Source organism: Phaethon aethereus (genome assembly GCF_964289735.1).
Source record: "Phaethon aethereus genome assembly, chromosome: 9".
NCBI lineage: Eukaryota > Metazoa > Chordata > Aves > Phaethontiformes > Phaethontidae > Phaethon > Phaethon aethereus.
Window position 1 is genome coordinate 7,163,274 of NC_138585.1, and position 22,921 is coordinate 7,186,194.

Below are 22,921 nucleotides of genomic sequence, written 5' to 3' on the forward strand. Positions count from 1 at the left end.
TCCTGTTTGGTTTGCCTTGAGAAAAGAATGAAGCGATGCCAACCTGGTATCAATATAGTATTGAAAACCAGAATTATTTACATGACTTTATTCCAGGATCAAATTTCAGTTTTCTGTACTGTTCTTGAATGCCTTTTATTACAGAGCAATATATTTTCTATCTGCCTGCCTCACTAGGTATTTGTAAGCCTTCATCATCATAGCACCTGAACAGGCAAGACACTTCTCTCTTGATTTGCTTCAAGTATACTGTATTTAGTTATTGGCAAAAAACTATTCAGAAAACCCTGATGCAAAGCATATAAAATGACTGAGCTGTTCTGTGATCATTTATCTTGGTTTCTTTCTTCTCATTTTTTCATGTTATATGCCATGTGTTCACAGCCAATAAACCAGCGGTATTAGAGGAAATGCTCCACAACTTGGATTTCTGTGGTATTTTGGTCATTGGTGCAGAACTAGACCCTGAACAAGAGTGTCTGGAACTAGATCATGTGGACCTTCAAGGAAAACATCTAGATGCCACAAATTCCACAGCAGGATATTCAATCTACGGTACGTTCGTGAGCTTTGCTTTCCTTTATTTCTTCCCACCAACAATTACATTATTGGAATTGAAGGACTAATTTGAAAGAAATTAGACAGAAATCTGTGGTGTACCACCCGTAAAATATTCCAGGTGAGACTGTGTCACTCCTTGCGAGCATAGTCGCTTCTTGATCTCTAGGTGTGCTGTGTTTATCCTTTGGAATACAGCACAGCTTTGTCTTGAGCTCAGCATCGCTCCTGCTACTCCCCAAAGGAGGAGAATAGCAACACTGCTTTCTTTAAATGTGGGGGTTCTTGTGGACCATCACAGTGGAATGTGGGAATGACAGGATTCCTCACTGCTCCTGTACAGTGTTGGTAACTCATTGGCCCTTTCTCCGCCCCACCCCACCCCCCCGCCCCCGCCATTACTAAATAATTTATTGTAAATCTTTGCTGTTGTATTTGTTCCTCTCCATTATGGACCTAAATTAATTTCCAAAATCTATTCTCACATAATGTAGTAACAGCCAGAGGCTCTATCAGGGAATAGTTGATGCACTGCCATTTTCAGATCATTCTGTAAACGTTTGATTTCTCCTGTACTGCACGGAGCATCTGTTACATAGCATCTCCTTGAGATTATTACTGCTCTACCACCATCACAGGTGTGGACAGCATGCACAACTATGAACAGGCTCTTCGGCAGATTCGATATCGTAACTGGTACGCTTCTGCCACCTTTGACAGAAAGTTCAGAGTCAAGTGCTCAGAGCTAAATGGACGTTACACCAGCAATGAATTTAACTTGGAGGTAAGCAATCATTTAGTCAAGTCTTCTTTTCCAGCACTGAGGCCGAGCGCTAGCCTTATCTTCAGTGACATCAGGTTTTCTTTGAAATATGTACAATGATTGACACGTTCTGGTAACTATAATCAAATAGAGGACTAAATCTAAGTTCCACCCAGACAGGAAGTTGACTTCTCTTGTGAGCACTCCTCAGTGTGGGTCTGTCTATTGTGCTGCACGTGTAAGCAGATGACCCTTCTCCTGAAGTCCACTAACAGAGAGGATTACTCCTGTTCAAAGAGAATGGAGGCTGAGGTCATCAGCATTGTTTTTCCATGACATAAAATCTCTTACAGCTCTTTTTGAAGATTCCAGCTTCATTATTTATTTTCCTTGAATTACTTATTTTTTAACCTAACCTGACATACTTTTCTTTCCTGCAGCATTCACCTTTTCAGTTTTTCCAAGCATTACCCCTTTACAATAAGTAAGTTTTACAATTTGTTCTTCATCAGATGGAGATCATTCCTGGTAATTTACATGCTTTCAGATTTCTTTGAGGAGGAGTAACACAGGTAACAAACGCATAGGATGGACTTAATCTGTCTCATTCTCTTGGATCCATTACCCAGACATGGTCAGTCACGACAGAAATACTTAGAGAGCTCTCTTGAGCTTACGTGTGCCGCTACTAAGTCCAGTGCAGCACAATGGCTCAGGGACTGAGAATTACTGCTAGCGCATCTCAGCAGGAATTGTGGACCTATTCTGAAGAACCAGCTCATCCAGCCTAGAAGCCAGGTACCAAGTAACTACAGGAAAGGGGCAGGACCTTCTTAGCAATAGGCTCAAAACTTAATCATCGGTTCTGGAAGTTTTTACGTGTTTATGTTGCATTGAAAATTCTTTTCAACTTAGCCCTGACAATGACTTCAGGGGGTTTGCTTACAACATAACTATTGCTAGGACAGAGAACTGATCATATCTTCAAAGTAAGTCACTCTGAAAGTAGGGACACTAGAGAAACTGAAACCTCTTTTAATTCTTACTGTTGTGATTTTAATCTCAATGAGTTTCATGTATTCTGTGTCAATATTCAGAGTGACAAAGCTCCCACTAACTTTCAGGCAACACCTAAAAACTGGTAAGTGGTGACTTCGTTTTCTCTATACCAATCCAGACAGGTAATATCCTTCCCCGCCCCCCCAAAAAAAAAAAACAAAACCTTTTCTGTGCCACTTCATATAGTCTACAGCTAGAAATGTTAGAAGGCATTTTTAGTGCTAGGAATGAGAAATGTATTAACCTGTGTATTTTTCACTGGCATAAAAAAGTGAATTTGGCCTTTAAGATCTACATAATAATGTTCCTATCTGGTGATGAGCTTCACGGTAATGGACGGAGCCAGCAGCTTTGGAATAATAGAGCACTTCTTTTTAGTATCTGATCTCTCATTTTTCTCTTGTGCCAGGTTAATATTCTACACAGCTCCAACTCCAACTTCATGGACCATGTAAATCATATGATAGTACAACCACAATTTCTCCAATCTGTCCACCACCCAGCGAGAACCATAAGTGGTGTTGACAACTCAGGTATGTGATGTCTTTAGAGAGACTGCTCCTAATGATTCTGGTATGTTGGTATTTCCCTTGTGGTTCAGCCCGGCCAACAAATAAAGCCCTGAAGTCCATAGCTGCAGCTTGTGAAACCTTACAGAGATCATTGGGCAGGTATGAAAGAAGGTAACACTGAATTATCTTCTTTCTTTCTGAGGAGGTCCTTTGTAATTAAAAACTGGTATCCTTTCTTATAAAGTCTTCATTAAAGGTTATGTACTCTGACGCACACAGTTAAGAAGTCGTCTTGTTTCTAGTATTGAATGATATGAAGGGTAATATTTATGCTCATGTTGTCTTTGTACATCTGTATTTCTATGGCATATTAATTTCTGCCCACCCCTTTCTAAGCAAAAGGAAGAAATGTTTGTATTATTTTTTTAAACATGTATGTAATTAATTGCTGCAGTGCTTCTATTAGCTACTGTCCAGGCCTCAGTCTGGAGCCAAGATTGGTCCACCTAGCCATGTGCAGGAGGCATTAGTAGATATTAAATACAGAATTTAAATTGCATGTTTGGACTATATGTGTTAAAATACATACCCAAGTCTGAAGCCTTCTCAATGAAGTTAGTTAAACCCAGCACAAAGAGACCCGTTCGAACGCTGGATTCTGAAATCCTTGTGCCTGAATGATACATATATAAAGAAGTAAAGCTGACGTAAGGCGTAGATAGTTATATACGGTTACGCTTAGAAAATTACTGTATTGTTCTGTACACTTGTACAGACATTCTACGAAAATGAAATTGAATTAGTACAGAATGAATGAGTACAAACTAGGTCTTTCTTCTTTAATATTGTTCTGATTTCAGAGTTCCACGCTTACAGGCAGGGCAAGGCAATAAAATTGGGTACGGAGCTACTACAGCTCCTAGGGACTGCAGTACCTAGGTAGCAAAGGTACATAAAAAGTGGCAGCACTCCTCCACTAGCCTAATTATGGAGCTGATAACATCAGAGGAGTTCAGAGAGTTTTCTTCCTGGGGCTAGGTGGAGACAGAGGCTTCTCGGAGTGCAACAGAACAGTGAGGAAAAATGTCTTGAGTCCTTAAGAGTCTCCCAGGAAGGTTGTAACACAGGCAAATAGAGTGGCACTGTGGTGTTTTATTTCTTGGAGACTGAGATTGAAATCACAGTGCAAGTGTTTGGGACCTTTGAAAATATAAGCTTTGAGATATACCTTTTCTCACAAGCGAGGTTAACACGTCCGCTACAAGCAGGAGGCAACATGCAGGTAAGATAGATAACTGAACCGTATTGCAAAAACATTTCTGTGAAACTAACTGCCTCTGCACTGATTGGCTACTTGCATTCTGTAATAAAGTGGCTTAAAGAACAAATGGTAGGCATACTCACTGTTTTTGTTATGATGTATAATGCTCATTATAAGGTATCTGTAAATGCTATTCATGTACGCTCTGCCTTAGTAGGTGGGCACTTGTCAACATTTTCTGTAGTCCCACGCAGATGGCTGTGCTGATTACTCAATCCAAGGGAAGAGGTGCACTGAGGGGAAAAAATAGACAATGTATTTAGCGTCTTTCCCGCAGTTTGTTCCACAAAAGGCATAAGCCCATTCCCTTTTCCACCTTTTGTTCCAGTGGTTCCAAGTGTGGCTACTATTGTTACCATAATCTGTGTGAGCATGCTCATTTTCATCATAACCTTGGGGGTCTACCGAATTCGGACAGCTCATCAGCACAGCTCTGCAGACAACGAAGGAAGCAAAGAAAATGAAATGGATTGGGATGATTCTGCTCTGACTATTACCGTCAACCCCATGGAGGTACATAACTAACTGAGGCATAGTATTATAGCACGATAGTACCAGGAGTTACTGTCTGGGCTGGTAGCAGTGAGTTTTAACAACCCTCTCTCCGAGTACACTCGTTTAGGCTTGGCAGAACAGTTGTATGCACGTACACTCAGGACCCCATCTCAGTTTTGAGCTCCACGCACCATGATAATATATAAGTGAGGACTGACTGGCTTAGTATTTGTCGTCATATATAATTACTAAATAGGATGGTGAAGAATTCTTCGGTACAACACCACTTCTTCTCTGTCCATATTCGCAGCCTAGGTACCTGGGCTGAAATAGCTACTTTGCTCTTAACTTTATAATATAAGCACTAGTACCCTAAAAGGAGGGGGAAGGGTCAGCAGATTAAATAAACTGACATTGAAGGGTTAAATTTTGGCGGCTTGACTAACAAAGCTATGGCTTATTGACATGCCATTCTTGTTACAGGAGTGTTTGAACATTTGCTACTGTATTGTGTCCTATTTGACGGCTAATAGTCACGTAACGATGGCGAGCAGATTTTTGCAGCATGTTAGCATTTCTGAATGTCGAATAAATGCTCACAGCCACTGGCTAGCAAGAAGGGAGTTTTCTTCTACTGTCTGTCTCTCATTTATTTAAATGTACTGTAGAACTATGAAAAGCCTCACCAGACGGGAGAGGAGAGCGAGGAGGAAGACGACGACATAGAAGATGAAGAGGAAGACACAACCAGTGCTGAATCAGATGAAAGTGAAGAGGAGGAGGAGGAGGAGGAGGAGGAGGAAGAGGAAGTGATTGTCCGAAAGGGAGACAAACAGAATGCCATCAGGCAAGAGCAGCTGGAGTGGGATGATTCAACACTCCCGTACTAACAGCCCTCCAGCCACATTGCTCTTTTGTAACAACCAATACAATGTTTTTTCAGAGCCTATGAATTCCTGGACAGGATTTGAACTTCTGCTTGCGTATAACCGTTTTGCCTAAAATGATCTTGTTGTAGTAATTGATAATGATAGAACTGACCCTTTTCTTACAAAGCCCGGAGGAAACATACTGGCATCACCAGTAATACAGTAATCTAGAACTCAATCTGTTAGCAAGCGTAGTTCTAAATTTCCTGTTTCTATACTGCAGATATGCGACAAAAGTCCTGTCACTCAATCCATACAGGTTTTTGCCTTTGCTACTTTTTTCATACGGGAGAGATTTTAGCTTGTTACGAAGAATTACTTGTGTGGGTCCAAATAACAGTCGCCATTTGACCTCACACTCTTACAGGTGTGAAATATAACCCACCTTCAAACTGGGGCAGAGTTTTAGTGATACAGGTGACAGAGGCTTGAATTCCATTTGTCGTCTCATCCTGCCTTATTGGATGTTAACTGTCTTCACAAGGGAACATGTAGGACTTGATATGGGATGCACGTGTGCCTGCGTAAAAGTGGACAGTATATTTTTTCAGGCATGCTGTCAGAACCCTCAAGACAGGGATTTTATCCAACCCACCCATAGAAACTTGAGAGAGATTGGAAAAACAGCAACAAGGGGCTGCTGAAGGTTACAAAAAGAAATTGTTCTATGTCTACAGATGGAGGAAATACGAGTTTATGCAAACTGTAATTTACTGAAAACCTGTAGGGCTGCTCATTAGTTACGGATTGAGCAATCTGCAGGAAATCGATGCTTTAAACTGTCTGTCTTGTAAAATCATTAGCTTGCTGCAGTATCTTACTGAAGTAGTGGAAAATAAGTGACCCCATTATTCCATAGCTATGTATGGCTGGGATTTAAACAACGATTTCACACGAGGAAAATGTTCCCTTTTGCTTTCGTGAATGCCAGCTGGAATTCCTGTCTGACTGTATTCTATACAACATTATGCCCCATTTCTTCTGTACCCTTACCCACCTGCAAGTGGCACAAGGGAAAGAGACAACGTACACAACTGTCAGCTCTCTTTTGTGCTCATACTTCTCCCTTATTTCTTCTTCCTGAAGCCATTCATGTTGAGAATAGGTTTTGTAAAGTAAAGTAAAGTAAAAAGTAGAAAAAGAACAAACAAAACCTACCTGGAACCAAAAGAAGTGGAAAAAAATTAAAGAAAAAACAACCACAAAACCAAAACAACCCCAACAAACTCTGAAGAGGTTGAGAGAGTATTTTAGTTTGTTATGGTAACACAGCATATTTTTCTGAAGCACTGTTTAAAAAGGGAAAAAAGAAAAAAAAAAACAAAAAGGCAAAACTACATACAATGTGTTGGTAAGTCTGTGTGGTGTGGGTTGTGTCCCCTTAATTACCTTCTTTGCATCTTTGGTCTGCGTACCAAACGATGCAGCACTTACTTGCTAGGATAACTGCTCTAATGCATCAAAACCAAAATGGCATGGAAGCGAACGCTGCCTAGTGGCTTGTCTGCTTTTTTCCAGGTACATCCTTTTCTTTATGATTTCAAATATCATTGCCATTTGCTTTGGTAATTTGCGGTTTAAAATGAGCTGCTTCCTCTTCTCTCTCTCAGAGAAACAGTCCTGCCCCAACAGGACCTTCCTGAGCACCCAGGGATGGTATTGCAAAGAGTAACTTAACTTAACTAACTTGAGCGATCCTGGAGGAGTATCCACCTCCCTCAATACTTTATGTTTATTTGCAGCTCCTGAACGTCTTGGAATACAGAGGATACATTGTGGGTTCTTTTACTTCCCGTTTCTGCATCTGACAGTTGCAGGGAAAGATTGACAGCAACTGGACCTTGTAGTTTAAAAACTAGGAAGTAAATGAAAAGAAAAGAACCCTAAATTCATGTAAAAATTAGAGATCCGCATGCTGTTCTTGGTTGTGCTAATAACCTTGTTGGCACATAATTGTTGTTAAGACTTCTATTGGCAATATAGACATTTTCTTACGCGAGCAGTCCTGTTTGTTTGTTTGTTTTATTTTTACCCTGGTCTCTTGCATGTATTAAACTTGCAAGAATATTTGCAGAATCAAGCCCACACATACCTAAAATTTATCTGCAGGAATAAAGATAGTAAAATTTGTGTTTGTTTAATAAAAAATTAATTTTAAGATTTCTGAATAGCCTGACCAGAAATTTCATGTTAGATAATTTCCTAGTATCCTAAATTCCTATTTCCTAGTGTTAATTTTTGTTAGTGACATGAAGCAGGCCCTTCATGATGCTAGTTATCGACTAAGCTTTCTGCTCAGAAAAAAAATAAATTAAAATTAAAAGTAGATATTTAAAAGTCAATTTCAGATTTTAAACTGTACTTAATTTATTTTAGAAGTTTGTGTTCTTCCTGATTATTATTATTGTTGTTGTTTGTTGTTATATCACAGCAAACATTAGGGCAACGTGAGAACAGCAATTTACAATCTTATTGACAGCCTTTAATTCTTTTATACTTTCATGTCTTCATCAGTGTGTTTCTCCAACTAATAGATTTTTATCTATCTTATCTTTTTGTTACTGGAAGCAAATCTTTTCCGGTCGTGCTGCTACCTTACAGAAGCAGCAAACATGAAGTATTTTTCTCTACCGTAAATCAACCTAAGCGAAGTAACACAGGAATGTGTGTTTATCACTACAATTTGGTTTGCGCAAGATAGATAGCAAACTAAAATGTCTCAGATTACTCATTGGGGTGCGTTATACGGCGTTTTTCATTCAAATAAACAGAAAAATCCTTTTTACAAAATGTTAGTGAGAATGAGATACTTCACAAAATGAACCTGAGAATTAGAATATTGGACAGCACTGGCTTCATAAGCAAAAGCCTACTAGTAGAACAACAGACAAATACCACTTTTTCTGAAATAATTCATGGAGGGGAGGAAGTAATGTTGAAATTATTTTTGATGTAAACTAAACTAAACTATTTGTTTAAAACCAAACCACAACATATATATGTGTGCATATACACACACACACACATTCTTTTTTCCCCCCTAATCAAAAGCCAAAAGCCTATCCTTGCCTCTGTGTTTATGCTGCAAACTTTGAAATGGCAACTCTAGTGTCTGGCTCTTCAAGATGTAATGTTTCCCCTTAGCCCAGCTGCAAGGTTGAGCTCTCAAGGACACACTAGTAAAGGCGGCTTTTTTGCAGTAGCAATAAACAAATGCATCCAAAAACTCACCTCTGAAGAGAGGCCCATAATACACGACATGAGGAATCTGACACGACAGGTTTAAAATGACATCACCTCAATGAATGCCGCCTTTAAATTTTTGAAATTCCAATCTAAGGCTGGGAAACCTACAAAACCTACAAACACACACAAATTCAAGACAGACAGTGATACACTGTGTTATCTGAATTGATCACAAAAAGCAACTTTGGAAGTTGTATTAATTAATAGCTCACATGTCTTGCCCACTTTTCCCACCCTCCACAGGTTTTTTTTTTTTTTAAATCTCTGCAAGCAAACCTTAAAATTGAGATTAATCTCAGTATTTACTGCTGGGCTTGCTGAGAGCACAGGCACCATCCTTACTTCACTCAGGAGGAAAATAAGACTCAGAAAGGGTCACAGGGTTATAAAGTTCCTCTGGTGGGGATGAAATCCACTGTCCCCATTGCAGGAACTGTCCCCAAGCCAAACGTAACGCCATGGGACATTAGTAGCCCCGGCTTAAGGACTGGTCAGAGGGTAATTCAGTAGCAGCCCTTACCTTACTTTGGCAACCCCTTTTCAGCCCTGCACCTAATTTATATCTATCTATCATCTATCTATCTAATCTATCTCAGCGGTCTCTTTCCCTGACCTGTACGCTGAGAGGCAGCTCTACTGCTTTTACCTGGTGGAGAATCCCAGGAGGTTGGGACGTGACACTTCCTCTTCTGGAAGATTTGGTGCCAGCATGTGCACTGCCCCGTTCATCTCCACTATCATCCACACTTAGTAGAAGAGGAGAATGAAAGACGTTACTGAGGTGACAGCAGGTGAAGGGCCGGTGGGATGGACGCACGGAGCTGCTCCTGGTATCCTGGAATACACATTATAATACCAAAATTAAGGATGTTTGCAAAAGCATACGGATACTTAGAGAAGAAATTAAACTGTGAGGACATTTTCCAGGGCTTCAAAAAGAGTCTCCTCTTCCCTTAATTAAATTAATTCACGCACGCTGACTACATTAAATATCTCCATACCAGTATCTATCCCCACCAGTTTTTGTATGCTTATTGCAAATGACAATAAAGCCTCATAGCAAAATACAATTTCCATATAAACAACTTCCAGGAATCTAGCAGTAGGCAAAGGAGACAAGTAGTAAAAATCGTGGTGTCTGACATCATGACCAACATCTTCGTTTTTCTTTTTGCTTCATCTCTGTGGCATGTAGCTGTTTCCTGGAGGGATGCTGTACACTACTTCTGCACTACTCTTAAAAAGCACCCGTAGGTTAACAGCAAGAGAACAGCTCATTTGGCAGAAGAATAAAGGTGTCGTAGCTTCTAAAAAGGTGTTTTAGATATACTGAGATACTTGTCGCTTGATTAAATCCTGGTGTTGAAAGAAATCAAATTCATGAAATAAATAAATTTTTGGACAAATATTGACAGTTGCCAGACTGAGAAATAACAGTGATAGTGCACAAACCTATACACTATATTGCATACACTTCTAGAGTTGCTGTGAGACTGGGAAATGCTGGGATCGAAGTATACAGCATCTGTGCCCTTAAAATTGGACAGTTTATGGCTTTTTCGGATCCCAGTCAGGCACAAGTCATCTTGCTGGCTAGCTGGAAATCGCAGACAAATGGCCAATGAGCTCTGGTTCTGCCCTGATAAAATTATGGAACACAAAAGTGGAAATATTTGGGGGGACCTAGATGTGCAGTAGCCTTTTCTTGACACTTCACTTACTTTTGACACTACATCTTGGGATTAATGCACCTCTGGATGATAGGTGTAGCTGCTGACCTTTCCTTAATATCTGGTTAAGGCAGTTCTCATACACCCGTTCGTTTGGCAAATCTAAGGAGGAGATGGGAATAAAAGAAAAAGGACTGTCAAAGACAGGAAAAATAAAAGCACCTTTGAAATTACTAAAAATATTGCTGTTAACTGTACATAATGCTGTGCTATAGAAGTATGATCTTCCTCATGTTTTAACTGGTATCGCCAACCGTATAAAAGCATTAGATTTCTGCCTCCTCAGGCTAAGCTGAGAAAGATGACAAGCTTTGTTCATGCCTCACTGCCCACAGAGTTGGCAAACAATATAACAGTGCCACTCCAAACAGCCATGCAAATGACAGCCACCCTGGTCCCTCAAAGATCTAGGTGTCACCAAAAAAACCCAACACTCCCATGCTTCTGTCCAAACCATGCAACATTTTGCTATATAATATAAATACTTTCTACGGCACCCAGAAGCAAACGGTGATCCTGTACAATCTTTGTACATTTGGGTCAAATGTTTTTTTGAAATGAAGGCATAAGCAGCATTGTAAGCCAAAATGTATCAGGTCCCTTAATGCTGCATGTTTCAGGGTTCCAGTGAAGGAGATGACAGTCTCAGATGAACCAACAAAAGAAAGTGTATCCATCGATCAGACTATTTATTTGCTTAAGCACTAAAGTTGTTTGTTGTTTGTTGTTTGGGTTTTATTTTTTGGTTAGTCTCTCCTGGAATCCAGATTCTTTTTTATTAGTGTGGAGAATAAAGACAGGTTTGAAGGATGACCGCTAAAGCTACAGCAGAGTAAAACACATACTCTGTTAACACACCCAACCCCAAGAAATATTTCTGCTAAACCTATGAATCAGGAACATTACCCCAACGATATCTCAGAAGGTAATTATACTTCGTTACCTTTGTACAACTAGCAAGGTACAAGCCTGGTATGGGGTTTGATTTTTATCCCTGAAAGAAGACAGGATCTTAAAATAGAAATTCACAACGCTCGAACAGAGGAGAAGTGAAAGGGGAGCATGGGCTTCTCATAAATAGGTATCGACAGTGGTTCACTAGATACGGTTTCCATCTCTCTGCCCGCCAACAGAAATGGTAATACATCCTTCGCAAAGTACCGAGCGCCCTGTAGACGAAAAGCACTGTCAATGAGTTTGGTGGTGCTACGATTCAATAGTTCTGTTGCAGCTCTGCTTACCGTCCTCGATTGTGGAGCACCCTGTACACACGCAAAATGAATGACACCATGGTTACAGTCAAGACCTGTGGGACCTTGTCTCATTAGTTATTGCCTATGAAGAAACGCTCACAATAGTTTGGAACATTACAAACATTTAAAACAGAATTCAGAAAAAAGCCCTGGTTCCTATTTTCAACTCTAACTCATGCAGGAATTGTGCAGTCATCAGCTGTTGAAGCTACAGGGCTGTGTATTGTCAGTATTTGTGCCTCTGAGGCGAACAAAGAAGGAGAAGAATTTTTTTTTCCCAGCTAAGTACATTATACGATAAAAGAGTGCGGCTTTCACTAAGCAAGGTGCATAAAGCCTGCCAAATGCAAAGAGAAGCTGTGTCCAAATGGGGGACAAAAGTTAAACAATCGTAATCTACATTTATACTTTAGAAACCCCGAAAATTTCATGGGAGTAAAAGGCCTTTCTGCTGCCCTACCTATTCCTTTGGTATAAATCTGGATATGGTTTTGGGTTTTCAGAGGCATTTAACTTCCCTACAGGATAGGAAGTCCTTTCAGGTTGTTGTAGGCATATTAACCCATCAAATAATTTTTGGCTGAAGTTTTCAGGATATCCTAAGGAAAAAAAAACCCAAACTGTTAAAATTGCAAAGCCTTTTCTCTTTCTACTCCTGCCTCCCCTAAATATATGAACAGATACCAAGGACTTGGTCAGATCACCCTGACCAAGGCTGTGACTACAATGACATTTCAAACCAGTACTGAAATTGGCAACAAAGTGTTGTCTACACTCTGCTTAATGTGCACGTATATAGATGAGAATGTGGATGGTTGTTTTAACTGGGCATGCTCTTTGGAATGTGGATTGGATTAATTACAGTCCGTCCTTTTAGAAAATTGAATTATCATTTAGGGAAGAGTGAATGGGGAGGTAGAAGAGAATAAGACACAAAAAATTTTCAAGGATAACAATCATCCCTGGACAATCCTGAGAGCTGAAGCTGTTACCGCCATTCACAGAATCAACCATTGCCACATTTATTGTTGGATCCTCCACAAGCTGATCCAGAAATGTGAGGTACATCTCAAAAGAGGGGTTTTTTTATATTCAGCGGTAAATGCTGCACCACCAGCCTCTTGAGTAAATACTTGACCTTGCTGTTCAAAGGGTCATCACAACAGGGATGAAAAGATATACCAGAGTGGGTTATTGCTTTGCAGAGTAATACACGCTATAGTTAAGATTCCTAATAGCTGTTTCATCTACATTTCAGTGTGTTTAGAAATCGCTCTTAGACTCATTAAATCCTAGAAATAAAGATTAGTAGACAGAAAGAAAAAGTAGTACAGGTAGAGTATTATGCTAACAGTGCAGAATTGTTCCCTAGAATATATTTTCTAGCATTAGGGGTGAGGGTGTTTCAGCCTACATAAATGTTTCTAAGCCTGGGGCTTCTACTGCTTCCCCTGGGAGATCATTCTAGAGTCTATTAGAATTCATCAGTAGAAAGCTTTTCCTGATAATGAATTTAAATAATCATTTTTGTAATTTTTATCTCATTAGTCCCAGTTATACCCTTTTGCACCACCCTAAATAATCCCTCTAACCATGATTTATATCCTTTGAATATTTTTAGATAGTTATCAAGTTCATTGCCTTTGGTCATTTATTAGAGAAGTTATGAATCCCTCCTCCTTCCAGTTCATTCCTTCAGTCTCATCTTTTCTTACCTATTCCTGAAATGTTACTAATACACAAACTAAAACCCCTGGTATTTCCTTAAATTAGTCATGGTCAGTTCACTCTGTTAAAAGTGCTCAGTGTTGGTGTGTGTCGCTGTGTAGGTTGTCAAAGGTGAAATAATAAATTTATATTGAAACCTGATTTTTTTTTTTTTTTAAATCTTTGCTGTAATCTCTGGATAAGTTCTGACATAATATGAATTTTGCAGCATCTTTTATGTCGGTATGATTTAACAAAGCCAACCAATAAACATTGGAGCCAACCAAACAATAATACGAAGTAGTAACTTGTTCAAATTTAGACTGTCGTCATTACTGTGAAAACAGACATTGTCATTCATGTGCCTATGCTTTTAAGTGTCCCTACGCTAAAAAGTAACTATTACCAATACGTTGCTTCAAGACAGATTATTACATGTGTTTTTCCTCAACTGTCATTGGTAGAATACACCTACTTTCTCAAACAAGTACTCATGATTTCTAGCCGTATGTTAACTGCTGCAAAGAAATAGAATTGTGCCAACTTTTCTGAGTACTGCCATGCCTAACATTGTATTTCAGATTTGCAGATTTTGCAGATTTGCATCTGTAACTGGCATGATGACTAAATGGTTGGTTTTCAAGCAGGCCTCCAGCAAACTTCTGTTCGCTGGCTCAGAAGCCTAATTACACAGGCAAACAGGAAGGATGTACAAAGTCAGCTTGGGTCTTTTAATTGATGTATTTCCCTCTTCTACCCCAGCCTTCTGTACCTGAAAGCCAAAACAGAACTGAAATCCTTGTGCTCAGAGGCCCACTGCATCACTAACACCCGAGTGAAATAAAAACGTCTTCCTCATTTGCTCTGTCTAAAAGCATCGTTGTAAAAGGGAGAGCGGGCACACTAACCCTTCCAGCGTTGACTTAAAGGTACTATGCACTTCCCTGAGGACATCTCTGTCCCTAATAGGTGTCAAATAGCATTGTACAAATAATATTGTAGGGAATGACAAATTGCCATCAGTGGTTTTAGGTCTCGGGATCAAAGATGACTACCTTTACATTGGCTAATACAATGGAAGAGAAAGGTTAGTGGAAATACCTTTCAATTTTCTAAAAAAACATGTTATTATAGCTTCCTGTCTCTTCTCTGCCCACCTTACTAAAACCAGCCATTGCATGAAGAGTAACTTAAGTTTAATAGACTAGGTGGGGAGGTGATTACGCCTTGCAAGGTGAGGTTGCAACGCCAAGTGAGAGAAAAAAGAAGAGGAATTCCTGAGCAAGGGACTGTAAAACATGACTTAAGTTGTGATGAGCAGCAAAGCAGGAATCGGACATTCACCCTGAATATTGTTGGAGTTTGGTGGAAAGGGTTGTTTCTAGTTAGAATTAACCGTATAGTTATGAAATATCTTAAATGTTATTGAGAGTGTAGGATTTTGAAGAGTTGAGAAATAATCTGTCATGTTGAATGTAACAGCTCTGAGCTCTGATTGGCTGGACTATTCTATTTCATATTTCATCATAGCTTGACAGTAAGTTGATACTTCATCTGCCTGCAAAAATGCGGAACTTTTCACATACAGTTCGTCATTTCCCAGATTTGCTTCCATGTTGGTGCATTAGTTCTTGTTGAGGAGCAGTAACTGCAGTTGGCGGCATGTATTTTGTAGCCTGGGATTGTCTCCTAGCAGTCCAGTCTCTGTGTAGCTGTGGCCACTTCTATCGATAACAAAGAATATGCCAGACGGGATTCAAAAACACATATCCTGTATGGTTGTGAGCCCTTCAGTGTGTCTCAAAACAACAGACTCTTCAGTCCAGGAGAGATGTTCATTATATAGAATATCTTAATGTAGACGTGAAACAATCATAAACCACATCTTGAAATGTCTTGTTGCAGATGCCAAATGCATTTATGAAAGTGTGAATTTATACCATTTATGCAGAATGATGAATTAAATGACTATATGCAATTAAAAAGGTGAATATGAACTGAAAGTGATTTTTGAACACAGAATCAAGTCTGCTGTGTTTGTTGTTTTTTTTTTTTTTTTAAAGACCTTTTCTTTATGGAAATGTACAGTACATTTTGACACATAGTGAAGTACATGAAACCTAACTTTACATATAGTGGGAATAAGTTGTACAAAACCCCTTCCATGGCATAGTGGTGTATTTCATAAAAGCCATGTCACTTTGCACATTCATTTATGAATTCGAGATTGTTAATATCCTGATGTTTTCCACACAACTGATTAAATGCCTAATGGAAATAGATCTGTTGTTTTAAAACTTGGCTTGTACATCTGTACATGTATAAAACCAGATTCATTTTTGTGGTCACTACAGCACTTTCTGTGAATTGGCCAATAAATATAATTTTAGAATTTCACATAAAAGGTAATGTTCTGTAATCTTTATTTCACTGATTATTGGGATATTCTAATTTCCTGAACAATAACCCTTAAACACTAACACCTCTGGTGGCAAAGGTTGAATATCTGGTCTATACCTGTCAGCTCGTCTGCTAATTCCTAGGGAGGAACATGCCACATGTCAAAAGACTCGGTACAGTTTTAAAGGATCTACGTAAGTTTTCATCCTTCTGCTGAGAATATGGAAGGGGAAGCAAGGGAAAGGGAACCTTTTGAAGAGTTGTTGATATTTACATTTAATAGCCATCTATTTTCACGCTTGAGTCTGATAAAAGATGATAAAAGATTAAAGAGAAAGATGATTATACCATGTATTACATACATAAACTGTGAAATACTACAAAGGGAAAAACACCATTGTGAGTCATCTGCCTATGAATTATACATTTGCACATGTGATACATGTGATCCCATTACATATAGGAATACACCTGACTCCTTTTTGCCTTCTGCTCCGTCTAGAGCTCCCCTCCTTATTTGCTCCTCAGACTCAATCGAGTTCTTTAACAAGATGTTACACTGATTACATAAGGTATCGTTTACAAATTACAATACAATAAAAACTCAACATATTAGCCATGCTCAGTTAAGTACCCAACATCAGCGACTAAGACGCAATACAGCGCGCTCGAATTTTCAGAAGGGTGCAAGTCCCACTTCAGAAGTCTCAGTGAAAGGCAAAAGCCTAACCTGAACACCTAAATCACTGTCCCCAACCTTTGCTGGTTGTGCTGAACAGAACACGTGCTGAAAGCAACATCAGATTTTGCATTCCTGATTTCAGTGGTATAGCATCCCGTGGCTGGCTGGAGTTTTGGAAAATCTCTTAGGGAGAACGTTGCCTGTATCCTACACACAAGGTACAATGAACCTAATCCTGTTTTGTTGTGGTTACAGAGTAGCGTTACAGATTAACAGATTTCAAGCAGAAGTCGCAGTTCCCTGCACCTCACAGCCAGACAGTGGGGCCAATCACTGCAGCTTCAGCAGTCCATTTGAACGTCATTAGCCAGCTCTGGGGAACCTCAGCAGCAATACAGGGAAGGCTGAACATCATAGAATTTAGGTATGTAGAACTGGAAGGGGCCTTACGAAGCATCTCCTATTCTAGCTGCTCAGTACAAGATTAACTCTACCTATCAGACTCCTGGCAGATGGCTTTCTCACCAATTCTAGATGATCTAGATTAGAAATGATGATTTTTGTTAACAAATTCCAACAAGAAGAGTTTGCCGTTTTTCTGCAAGACTAAAATTACACAATACCTGAGCAACAAATTACAAAGACAGATTTTCCTGTTACAGATAGCCTATAAGGCCCCTAACAGGCTGATAAATAAAAACACCCACACAAACTCGCCCCCACAATGCCAAGAACTGGTAAGGACTTTTCTAGAATTGCTATTTAAATATAGTATATACAGTGGATACAGTATAAACTTTCAAAATAGCTTTGACTATACAATTAAGATACACATCAAAAAATGTCTGCATATATGAAGGTCAAGTATATGTAAAATGTCATAAAACATTATTAAACATCTATAAACACGTGCAGTAGCCTAAAGGACCTCTTACTAAACATGACCTTTTTCCACGTCAAAATATGTAATGACTCAGCAAATTAAGTATATATAAACAGTTGACAGATATTAATTTTTAGCACCTTATTGACCTGCTCTTATTTAGGCTGCATAACAAAATTAATTTTATATGTAAGAGGAGAAATAAATACCTGAGTGAATGTTTCCAGTTTTGACGACTGATCTTAAATAGCCTATAAAATAACTTACACTTTGTCTTCTTATGCTTGTGTACAATTTTTGAGTTTTCAAAAAGAGTATAGCTGTATTACATAGCCTAAGGGTGTTTGCCAGACAGTTTTTCTGGCTTAGAGAAAAATCTAACCTGCAAACCTCATTTATATTCTATCCAGTCTAAAATGTCTGTTAGCAATCTGCCTTTGCCAACTAGCAGCAACCTTGCAGACAGATGTGCATGGTCAGTCTGCCTTACATTGCGGACATACCATATGGGAATGACACCGAAGGGATGGAGGGAGCAGCTGACACACCGGAGAGCTGAGCTACCATTCAGAGAGACCTCACCAGGCTGGAGAAACGGGCTGACAAAACTTTAGCAATGGCAAATGTGAAGAACTACACCTAGGACAGAATAACCCCCTGCAACAGTGCAGGTTGGGGGCTGAAGGGGTAGAAAGCAGCTTTTTGGAATAAGGCTTGGGGGAGGGGAGGCCGGGTGGAGAAGGTACACGTGAGTCAGCGGTACCCCTTTGTTGGTCTCCTACTGGCCGCATCAGTAAGAGCGCATGAATGGGGCAAAGGAAGTGGTTATTCCCTGTACCTGGCATTAGCCAGGCTGTATCCAAAATTTTGTTTCCCATTTTGGGTTCTGCAGTACAAGACACTGATAAACTGGATAATCAGTGGAGGGCCACTAGGATTGTAAGGGATCGAGGAAGGATCTAATTGCTGTTCCCAGCTACCTAATGGCCAGGCTTTTCTTGGAGACACAACCGAAAGGACAAGGGGCAACAGATGAAAGTCACGGCAAGGGCAATTGTGATTACATAGAAATTCACAACGGGGGTGGTCAAACACTGGAACAGGGACACAGAGCGTTTCGGGAACCTCCATCCACAGAGATAGCCAAAACTTAACAAGTTGGGTCTAACTTTGACTCTGCTTTGAGGTGGGGAGGTGGTAGGGGTTTGGACCAGATGACCCCTAGAGATCAGTCCCAACCTACTTTACTCTGATTCTGTGCTGTAATAGTTTACAAGAGTTACTGTGGCTATGTTGATCGACTAAATGCCTCATTCTTTTACTTTAGGCAGTATTGCCCCATAGTTTTTGAGATGTACTGGTCCACAATTTCATCTTCACTGCTAAAAGCCTACAGGAGGAGTGAGTTTTACAGTAGCCAGGGCTTCATAAACCCCTCATGCTCTAATTCACATAAACCTGACTTTGGTATAAAGTTCCATTTCCTCTTTACCCAAGGAGAAACAAGATGATGTATTTAAATAATCCTTCCTGCACTCCTGAAAGGTTATTCCCTTCACTGTAACATGCGATGAAATATGGTCGGTTTTACTTTTTAATAATAAAGCTTCCTGAGGGTCCAAAATATTACTTAGGAGTAGCTGTGCTGACTGCACCACCCAAGTAAGGCTGGGTTTATCGCCAGTTTGCATAGATCCAAGGCCTGTTTTTTTTAATATTAAAAAAAAATAGGTTTTAAATCAAATTATCTTTCTCTCTTTAGAGACCAGTTCCTGCCTGTCTTTCCTCTCACCCTTCAATCCAATCTGAGTTTATACTTTTTTTGTGTCATCAGTTAAAAGAAAAAAAACAAAAGAGGAAAGAAAGAAAATTGTATCACACAGTAGCCTCAACCAGAGTGAACATTAACTCCTGGCACTCTCTCTTAATACAAAATATAGGTTTACTATGCAATGACTTGGAAAGACATGCAAGTCACTGCAGGTTTTGAGCGTGCATTTTCTTTCTAGAAATTTAAAGGGCTGTAACACCTATCAATAATCAGGATGTGCTTTTCAGAAGTCCTCAGTCCAGACTTAATCAATCACAATGAAATTCCAGTGATTCAAAGAAACAAAACAAAATGAGTTATGGGAGCTCCAGAAGAGGAGCCAAAAATTTTCCACTCTATATTTTCCCTTCCTGGCTTTGGAAAACCTTCAATAAATCACAGTGGCTTAGTCTGTCTAAAAAGGTATCCCGAGTAGTCAAATACTATGCTAAATCTTCCACAATTTCAGAAGCAGAGAACCTCCTAACACAGATGCACAAAACTTCAGCTTTTTTTTTTTTAGTTCCACACACAAGATACGCTAGGAAGAAAAATTGGAAATTAAAAGTTAATTAATACACATGCCTTTTCATTTATTTGCAAGTTATTGCTTGTACTACGACGATGTTTAAACATCGGTCCTCTACCACACTGAAAACATGAAAGCAGAAGCTGTTCCTAGTCCCAAGATCAAGTACGAGGTAAGATAGTAGCAAGTATTATAGTAACAGAAACTAGCACTTAGCAATTATGTGACATACAGTAATGGGTGACGTATAGACAAGCATTCATGGATTTCAATGTTTTTTTTAAATTGTAGTTGGTCAAGTGATACAGTATGACACATATGAGACGCAAAACTGTAAGCAGGAACAGATTTAGGACCAATAGATTTATATTTGCCTTCCTGTCATGATGCAGATTACTCTGCAGAGTACAGCAGCCCACAAAAGGCTTAGTAGTCTCAAGGTTATGACTCACTGTTATTCCAGTTTGACTACAACAAATTGACTGACTGTAGACTAGCAGCAGAAACTAGAGTCTTTGAGGTTTGCTGCCTTCTACCACATACACTCACTGTGTATGGCAGCCCTACTAGAGCAATGGCCAAATATTTTCTCCTAGCTTCAACAACGCTACCTGACCAGATCAGCCAGTCTCTTCCTGCCTCTTCTCTCACTCTCCCCAAGCGAGAAGTTACAGTCTCATATTTTTCATCAAAATGGGACAAGCTAGTAAATAAGACCAAAGGCATTTTTTAAAATTTCCCTGGTTGCTTCTACATGAAATTGCTTCGGGGAAAGATCACCAGGGGAATCACAAAGTGACTTCCAGCAGGGAAGTTCCTAGAGACAGCAAATTTTTTCATCAGGGACTTGAACAAAATCAATCAGAAATGTCTGCTCAAAATAAAAAAAAAACACCACATCACCACCACCAAAGGATTTATAAACATACACAATGAGAGAAATTGCTGCAGAAGTTCAGAGAGAAAAAATAATCTAACAGATTTTTTTTAATTATACTCTGGGAGTATCCCAGAGGCACTTAAAACATAAGAAGAAGAGCTTCCATCTAAGAACAAAGCTGTCAGCCATCAGCATTGCATTCCCATTGTACATATGTTTAGAAGACAACAATAACTATATAGCTGGTGAAAGACTTGAAAGTGGGAAAGTAGTATAAAAATTCCTGAAATTAGCATGAGCAGAAGTTGAACTGTTTTTCCAGTTTAATGGCAGCATTGTCAACATTGTCATTTTTAGATTTCTTTTCACAATAAATAAATGCCATTTGTCCTGAATAGCTGGTTTCAGTTCCATTTAGAATAATAACTGAGGGAGGGACCTATTTCAAAGAAGAGAGTATCGTTGCAGAATATTAGTCCGCTGCTGCTTAGGTGAATGCAAAGGCAAAACTGAGGCATTTAGCCAAAATAAATGTTAAGGCAAAACCTATTAAAGCAGCGAGCATCAATTTTATTCATGCACTTTCAAAAGTCTAGAGTACACACAAGTTGTTTTGCTTGCTGGTTTTCAGTGAAGATACAGATTATTTATTGTACTGTTTTGTAAATATCTCCATTCTAAGTGGAATAATTATCACAGGGAAAATTAATCCTAACTACTATCTTCATTTAAGGGTAACAGAGCAAGAAATTAGCTAGGATCTTGAAACACTTCTACTTAGTCATTCTAGAAGTGGTTGCATTTGGGAGCACTTCAGAGTGGGCTGGCTTTCACAAGACATTGAACAATCACCCTCCGAAAACTGTTTGGACCATCATTTGACCATCTCATCCAGAAACATGAGCTTTATTCACCAGCTGCTTCAGAAACCCTGTGTGATGAAAACCAATACACACTGGACAGACATGCACCCAGGCACATGCATTAACAGGCAACGTGTTCTTTCTTGGAAAGCCTGCTAACATTAGAGGAAAACATACAGTATAAACACTAAGACAGCCTCAGTATTGCCATCCCACCACTTGCAGTAGTACGAGTCGTGAGGGAAAGTTCCGAACCAGTGACTTCTGGAATTTAAAAACCTGAAGAATCCAAACTAGGCACTGTATCAGCTGGGGTTATCAGATTCTACTTATGTAAGTTAGTAGAATTTTTGTCTCCTATGTATTATCATTCTTCTTCTCCCCTTCTCAGTAAATATCTAGCCTTAAATTAAGGCTTTCATTCAGTCAACAAGCAAAGATCAATAACTAGATGAAACAATACATGTGTTGCTTGTGTAATGTACTTTATATCTTGATTAGTTAACTTCGTAAAGTATTTTGGATCTTTTGGTACAGAAAATGAGATGGGAATATAAGCCACTCATTAGCCTCTCTGACTTGACAAATACAATCAACTCAGATTATCTATTAGCAATTTATCTGTTAATAAATAATACCACAGGTGAAGGAGCTCCCAAGATGGCTTGATGCAAAGGCAGCTGGATTGGGAAGGGCTTAGCAGCTCAGGTGCACTGCCAAATAAATGCAGATGTACTAACTCCCTGTTCTGCCAAGAAGCAGAGCAAGTGTGTTTGCAGAGCACGGAATTCAGGCTAGTCAAGGCTGCTGTGCCTGAGCCAATTTAGGTATAAAGCCAGGCTGGGTATCTTGGTACAATGTTCCACACACTTATCTTGTGTTTTGGAAAGCTCAGACTCAGTACTGTGTACAGTAAATTAGGATTGTGTCCACACAAAGTTCTTGGGATGCTTTTCATTACCCCTCTCTTTATGCTTTTGCATTCTTCTCCCCAGCAAATACTAAAAGCCCCTGGAGTATCCAAGATACCAAAGACCCTCGATTATCCTCAAAAATGGAGAGCTGACTATTAAAAATATTCTCACAGCTTTTCTAAGCTGGCAGGCTGGCCTCTAACCCTCACTGGAATCTGTTCATCCACATTCTGTTACATGCTTCTCCAGAAGTATTTGTGCGTTGTGCCTCTCTGATACTGTTGTTGAAACATCCTTGGCTCTTCTAAAGGGGTTTTCTTATCCAGAAACAGGCTTCTGCTTACGTGGGCAGTGATTCATGGGCAGTGTCATTAGGAACTGAATTGA

At 39.5% G+C, this 22,921-nt stretch overlaps 1 protein-coding gene across 1 annotated transcript in view; it reads left to right on the forward strand.

The window, feature by feature from the left end:
- The window catches only part of CLSTN2 (calsyntenin 2), a gene marked incomplete at its 3' end in the record, with an annotated part of 384,651 nt that extends 379,053 nt beyond the window's left edge, over positions 1-5,598 (forward strand). The window contains exons 13-17 of the mRNA XM_082003800.1: positions 385-555; positions 1,197-1,342; positions 2,790-2,913; positions 4,542-4,726; positions 5,377-5,598. Of these exons, the coding sequence (XP_081859926.1) occupies positions 385-555; positions 1,197-1,342; positions 2,790-2,913; positions 4,542-4,726; positions 5,377-5,598 (848 nt within the window). The remainder of the gene's footprint in view (positions 1-384; positions 556-1,196; positions 1,343-2,789; positions 2,914-4,541; positions 4,727-5,376) is intronic.
- Between the last annotated feature and the right edge of the window lie 17,323 nt (positions 5,599-22,921).